The sequence below is a fragment of the Aphidius gifuensis genome, linkage group LG4, assembly GCF_014905175.1.
Source record: "Aphidius gifuensis isolate YNYX2018 linkage group LG4, ASM1490517v1, whole genome shotgun sequence".
In the NCBI taxonomy this organism is placed as follows: domain Eukaryota; kingdom Metazoa; phylum Arthropoda; class Insecta; order Hymenoptera; family Braconidae; genus Aphidius; species Aphidius gifuensis.
In genome coordinates, this window is record NC_057791.1 from 8,362,050 (window position 1) to 8,369,816 (window position 7,767).

General features: G+C 29.4%; 1 protein-coding gene across 5 annotated transcripts in view; it reads right to left on the bottom strand.

The window, feature by feature from the left end:
• The window catches only part of LOC122854964 (muscle LIM protein Mlp84B-like), a 46,822-nt gene extending 39,441 nt beyond the window's left edge, over positions 1-7,381 (bottom strand). For 4 of the 5 annotated variants that reach the window (XM_044156006.1, XM_044156007.1, XM_044156005.1 and 1 more), the window contains exons 1-2: positions 7,103-7,381; positions 1,157-1,281 (exon numbers count right to left, since the gene is read on the bottom strand). In XM_044156006.1, coding sequence (XP_044011941.1) covers positions 1,157-1,271 — 115 coding nt within the window. In that variant the 5' untranslated portion in view covers positions 1,272-1,281; positions 7,103-7,381. The remainder of the gene's footprint in view (positions 1-1,156; positions 1,282-7,102) is intronic. The other variant, XM_044156008.1, reaches the window with a different exon arrangement.
• Between the last annotated feature and the right edge of the window lie 386 nt (positions 7,382-7,767).

Consider the following 7,767-nt stretch of genomic DNA (forward strand, 5'->3'; position numbering starts at 1 on the left):
CGATGAACGGTAGCCATTAAATGGCCAGCCATGAATTTGCCATGAATTGGCCGATAAACGGCAGCCATTAATGGCCAGTCATGAATTTGCCATGAATTGGCCGATGAACGGTAGCCATTAAATGGCCAGCCATGAATTTGCCATAAATTGGCCGATGAACGGTAGCCATTAAATGGCCAGCCATGAATTTGCCATGAATTGGCCGATGAACGGTAGCCATTAAATGGCCAGCCATGAATTTGCCATGAATTGGCCGATGAATGGTACCCATTAAATGGCCAGCCATGAATTTGCCAAGGATCGGCCAATGAACGGCAGCCATTGAATGGCCAGCCAATTAATGGCCAGACGTTGGCCAAGACAAGACTGCCAATCTTGGCAACACAATAATGGACCGATCGTTTGCCAAGTATATCCCATTAATGGCCCTTGCTTGGCTACCAATCATGGGCTGCCGTTTATCGGCCAGTGTATGGCCATGTTTCCATGCTTGGCGATTCCTACACGGGTGGCCACAATACTTGGCCATTCGAGATCTACCAAGGCTTGCATTGACAAAACCATGCATCATATCAAGTATATATCATAAATAGTCTATGTCTGGCTAACAATCATCAGTGAACCAATGCAAGGCCGTGTTGTGAGTCTTGACAATTCCTACTCGGAGCTTCGTCTTGTCTCGCTTCACTTATATCAAGGCCCGTACGTAGAAAAATCATATCTCGTTTATAAATCAATTTCGACACACATGTTAACTTACATAATATATATAAAATAAATATTATCCATGAATAATTACCTGGAAAATTATAATGGTTTTTTCAATACATTTAAAGCTAGAACTGCAAAAAATAGTTTTCGAAAAGAAAAAAAAAACATATTTTTTATTGACAGCTTAAAAAAATTTTTTTCTTGATAAACATAATATATATTTTATATATATTTTAACTTTTTCTGTATCTGTCGAAATTGATATATAAACGAGATATGACTTTTCTACGAGGACATCACTACTTTTAATATTGCGATGACACGACTGAGCTATGTTTCGATAGTAGGGTGATACGTATAATAGTTACATAGTAAAGGAAAAATTTTTTTCTTCCGGTCGGTTAATGAAGTTACTTTATTGCATACATATCACACATATACTTACCACATTTAAAGCACATTTTATGCCATTTTAGTCCTCCTGCAACTCGCTCCTCAGCAGCATAAACTGATTTGCTGCATTTCGGGCATTTTGGGTGTTCTACTGGTTTGAAAGGCATTGTATTTAAACTGAAAAATAACAACGATATCAATTATAACGGTCAGTAATGTCACATATGTAATGAAAATTAAAAATTATGACAATTAAATATATGGAATATTAAATTATAAAAGTGATTTTAATATTGTGAAAAAATGTATTATCGTTAAGATAAAAAAATTGAACAACCTCGACGTGATATTTATTAGGGCTCTGTTATGTGTAAGCAAAGTTCATAAAAAATTTCTATAAATCATATTTTGTATAATCACATATGAATAGTTACTTTGCTCAGGATTATTTTTACGATTTTAGAACTTCCATTCAATTGTACCCAGGTAAAAATTCAATATCGATTCGATGTCAAATAGCAGTCGATTTCGGTGGCCCGGGCTCAAATCGGACCTTGAAAGGTGACGCTAATCAAGGTGAGATCGACGTCATTCCAAATTTTCAAAGATTGCTTGCTTGCAATAAATACCGATATATAGCGATGGAGTCGAGTTCTAAATATTCATGAGTTATAGGCAGGCTCACACTCAATGCTTTTTTTCGGTCTAAAATGGGAGAATTAATTAATTTTTATGAATTAGAATACTGAGGACAATTGTAACTCGTGAATAGATGTAGCTTAACAACATAATTTCATTGTCTACACACAGAGAAGGATATGTTAACAGTTAACATATCCTGTTTAATGTTAACATATGTCATGTTAAAATGGGTGGTGGCTGATAAGTTTACATCAAAGATGTATATATTAACATTAAACATACGTATCTTAATAGTTAATATGCGTATGTTAACTATTAAGATATCTGTAATTGACACAATTTGAAGGTTAGGCTGATAGTTGAAGACATTTACGTATGTAAATATGAAAATTGAATGTAAAATTAAGAATGAATGAATTTAAATAAATTTATAACAACACGAGTACATATTATATTATATTACAATTAGAATAGTATCACAATATAATGTCAAAAAAAAAAGATGACAAGAAGTAGACTGGCGCATCAAAATATTTGGCCGCGTAAAGATACGTATGTTAACTATAAACATACGTATGTTAACAGTTAAGATATCCTTCTCTGAGTGTATATTCATTGATTAGCTTCACCTTTGCTTATCCTTAGCAGTTTGATTATTAGAATAAATAAAAGTACTGAAGACAAGAAGTAGCTAAGGAAGAGATGTAACTTTCAACATAACTTTTCTGTCTACATTCATTCCCGAGTGACATCTTTTTTTTGTAGATATACTTTCCTACAGTGTTTTGATTGATAAAATTAAATTACAAGATGTAGCTTATAACATAACATCTATGTCTACAATAATTCCTGAGCTTTATCTTTTCTTTAGCCAACAGTATTTTAAATTATTAAAATAAATTACAAGCTTTGGGAATTCTCTATACTGCCATCTATTGCGGCTTATTGTAGAAATACAGTGTCACCGCAGTATGACGAGCCACACGAAATTCGACACATATTTCTACCGGGGTATCATTAAAAAAAAAAAAAAAAATTAAAAGGAGCGTTTAGTTAGTTCTTTAGATCATTAAATTGTTGAATTCTCGAGAGTTGAAAAAAAATTATTCTATAATACTTCAACTGGTGAAAAAAATAATAAAAAAATAAGCTTGTTTTGAGGACGAACATCCGTCAAAATAAAAAAAAATTAACAGTTGAATCTGAAGGATGACCGATGACCTGGTATGCTCTATATAATATATATAAGTATACAATAAATAATATTTCTTTTATATTTATTGCATATTTCATAAATATTTCAATTAAAACACAATTGTGTATGATCACATTCATGTGATTACGCTCCTCTTCATATCACGAGAAAGCAAAACACTTTGTTTTTAAGGTTAGTTAACTTCTAAAGTCCGCGCTAGAATTTGACCTGCAATATCTCAATATCAAATTAAAAATAGTATTTTGCTGTGAAAATATCATGAATAAATAAACAAATAAATAAATAAATAAATGAATAAATGAATAAATAATCATAAATGAATAATCATAAATAAATAAATAAATAAATAAATAAATAAATGAATAAATAAATAAATAAATAAATAAATAATAAAAAATATGAGTTTATAATTATTTTAATTACTTTTTCAAACAAATTCGACTAGTTTTGAAAGAGAAGTTATTAATTCCGACACATATTATAAAAAAATAAAAATTTTAAGACTTTTATTTTTGAACTAGTATCAAAAAAAATTTTACTACTATCAACTACTAACGATATTGAACTAGAAAAAAAAATAAAAATTCAAATTTTTTGGTAAAGAATTCGTTCTATTGAAAATTGAAAATTTTCAAAACTCCGGCGAAAGCTCGTGTGGTTTATCTCGATTATTCTAAATTCATTACATTTTTTATTTATTACAATTTTTTTTACAATTTTAAATTAAGTATATGATTGAATTTTTTTTTTTTTTGCCCTGACGTGCCCTGTCAAATTATGTACACAAATCAAAATACAGATAAAACAAATTTGAGGTTATACTTCATGTAGGTGTTAATATCAATGATTTTATTAGATTTGTTCAAGAAATAAATCAATACAAATATTAAAAAAATAAACCGTCCAATTTACTTTTTTTTAACTAAACAAATCTTTTATTCATACCATTTTGTTTAATACTTTTATTTATAAAAATTTTTCCATGGCAATTTTTTTTTTTTTTTATTAACGTGATAATTTAAATAACTATTTTATCGATCAAGCAAACTAGTTTATCGATAACCACAGCAAAGAAACTTTTACGCATGCGCGCATCCCTTTTTTGTCAAAAAATCGTGTTAAAATTTAAATTGTTAGTTGTTTATACTTTCAATAACTTTTGAACAAACAAACATAAAAAAAATTTGTAAAGCCCAAAAAATTCCTGATCAAATTTCTGAGAGCCACACTCTCTTCTAAAAAATCGTTAAAAGCAATCCTTCATGGCTATTTTTTATTAGAACATACCAGACAATACTTATTATTATAAACAATTGTTGATAACTAATTAACGCGAATTCAGAGCGTTTTTTATCAAGACAGTGTGGCTCTTGGTATTCAAAAGACCAACAATTTGAGACCAAATGGAAGTATATAAGTTCCTTTTTTAAAAAGTTATAAGAGGTATAAAAAAACAGAAATTTTGTTTTTTTGTTACTTAACAAATTTCTAACAATAGCAAAAAAAAAACTATCCCTTATATAGATGTTGCAATTTTAAAAGTCTAGGCAAAAAATCGCATCGACGATTTGTTTTTAGTTTTCTTAATATTTTCTGTTTAAAATTTTTGGAAATTCTTCTATTGTTGATAACTAATAAATAAATAATTATAATAATTTATCTCATATACCCGATGATAGCATTTTTCATAATCTTTAATTTGGTTCTAATACGAACTTTCTAACTATATTATTTTAGGAGATATGACCATTTTATTAAATTTATATAGTGAATAGGCTTCGCCTACGTAATAAATGAATGAATAAATAAATATATAAATAAATAAACAAATAAATAAATAAATAAATGAATGAATAAATAAATAAATCACAAAAAATAAATTGCGTAAAAAATAAAATAAAATAAGGACAAACAAAAACGAAAGAAGAAACCGTAAACAAGAAAAATAGAGAATGAATATTTAGAACTCAAAAAATCTTTTAGGAGCAATATATTCATTCTATAGAATGAAAACATGTAGAAAATGAAAAGCTTAACATTTGATATTTACGAAGGCGGAGAAAACATAGCTTTCTTAGCTTTTGCAATACAAAAAAAAGTAACAAAAAAAGCCTTGACCATCGACAAACCACGACCGAAATTAGCTCTACTAATGACTCACTCATTTAAGATAAGGAAACCTAAACCTCAACTAGTAATTTATATATATGTATAATATCCCGAGCTAAAGAATCTCAGTCTTAAAAATGTCAAGAATAATAATAATTTTTTAAAATTTATATATTTTTTTTAAGAAAAAAAAATCAAGTTCTTCAAATTTTAATAGATCTAAATTAAATCCTACTTTAAATATTTGTTCAAGTATTTATAATATAAAATTGATTCAAATAACAAAAATTAGAAGTCAAAAGTTTATAATGTAAATAATCTCTATCAATATCAAATGAACAAATGGCTGAGTAGTTAGCCTATCCGACTTTCACACCAGAGACCTATGATCGTTCCTTCGTAGGTTTTTATTTTTTGCTTTTTTTACGGCTCAAAATAAAAAAAAAATAAAAAAATGGAAGACTTCGGAAGCCTACGGTCTTGAAATGGAAGACTTCCTCTGAAAGACCTCAGGCTTACGAAGTCTTTAAATGGAAGACTTCGTAAGCCTGAGGTCTTAAATTGGAAGTCTTCCGAAGTTTTTCTAGTTGGACAAATAAAGACTGTTTTAAGACTTCGACATTTTTAAGGCAGTATGTAAATCCCAAGGTAGGATAATTCTTTGGGTTCAAAGAGGCACCCTTGTAACCATAGCTCTTAAAAAAATAATAAGTGCCCTCTAATGTCTAAAATTTGTATACTTTACTGACGCGTCTTTAGAAGTATGAGTGAGGGCGCCTCGTATTTACACACACTAATACTATTTCAGCAGATTTTCAATGCTTCGCCTGGTACTTTTTGACTGTTTTTGACCCTAAATTTTCGTCTTAAATAATTAATAACTTTCAAAATTCGTGGTAGAAATCGATGATTTTTTAAAAATTATTTTCGTTATTGAAAGAAGTATAAGCTGTAGTAAAATAAAGGTTTTCTGTGAAAGCGTTTTTTCAATAGAAGTGAAAACGTGCCGATGCTTCCTATGCTTGTGTGTTAAAGTGTTAAATTGTTGTCAACTTTGACCTTCATTATCTCGGTCAAATCGTGGTAGAAAATTACAAAAAAAATTTGATAAAATAGATCTTTATTTCACTTAAAAAATATCTTCTTTGATCAAAATCTGTGAGAGGGAATTTTTTTTCAATATTGTCAAACAGTATGCCTTAAGACTGAGATTTTTTAGCTCGGGAAGTCAAACGTATTAATAATAAATCGACTTTGCTATCACCACTCTATTGACAGAACATAATAATATATCTCCGAATATATATATGTAGTGCTTTTTATCCCAAAAATAATGTCATTTAGACGTGGTTTAATTTTATCACGGAGTCTGCGCTCATGCAGCTCAGAAGGACTATCATCTTACATCATAGAATGATCGGCTTATAAATTTTTAAGCTTAACTAACAACGCATGAATTCCATTGACCAAGCAATTGTTTGATTAACTTTTCAGCAACGATTTTTGTTAAAAGGATTTGTAAAAATTCTACAAAATCTACTAGAATATAGAAGACGACAAATTTCATTTCACAACTTTTAAGGCTTATAGATCGAATGGAAAGAAAAAAGAACAGGAAATAGTATTCGTGTGAGTTAGACGAACACATGCTGCTGACGCCGTATTAGGATATACCACACGCAATTTCCCAATGGCACGAGTATTACGTATGTATAATTCGATCTTTTGCTGTCGCAACCACTCCAGTAATATAATCATTCTGAAATGGAGTATTTCACATTGTATCGTCTTATTTGTTCTTTTTTCACACTGTTCGTCGATGCAGATTTTAATTATCGTTATTATTCATTCAAAGGAGACTAATACGTATTTAATATATAAAAATACTAATTAATTAAAATAATATTAGCCAATATGAATAATATTATGATAATCAATAACATTGCCAATTACATTTTCTTTAAACTACATATATACATATGGTATATAAATATTGAAGTTAGTGAACAGTTATTTAACTAATAAACTCACCAGATTTGACTAACGTTGTATATTTATCGATAGGTAAATAGTTCCTTAAATCTATATACTTCACAGAGAAAATGATAGAAATCGGTTACACTTCTTTACCGCACTGATAGTGGATTCGAATGGCTCTTGGTGCTGCAAGCTCGCCCTAGTCATACCAAGGTTTGCACACGGCACCTGAATTACCACAAAACGTCAGTGTCGAAAGACAGAGACAAGGAATGATTCGTGGTACCGTGTAATGATGACTGACCGTCACACTATCTTTATGGTGGATTGCTGAGGCACATGTTTTGATGATTTGTAATAACATTATGTACATACACCTTGATAGTTTGCTTATATATATATATATAATAATAATAATAATAATAATAATAATAATAATAATAATAATAATAAACAACGATTAACTTATTCATACACTATTAATAGTGGTAGGATTGGATTTTTATTTTTAGAGTTGACTTCGTCTCTTATCCCATTTCTATCTCATACTGAGTGTGCCCATTACTTTTTCGACTTAAATCTTCTAGTATGCTTCTCATATCAAGCGCATCTAGGAAGATTTCAGAATACTGTATTTTCCGTATTGTTCTGTTCAAGAGAATATAACATAGCAGTAAAGTGAAACGATCGAGATAAAATGCAATACAATATTTTTATAT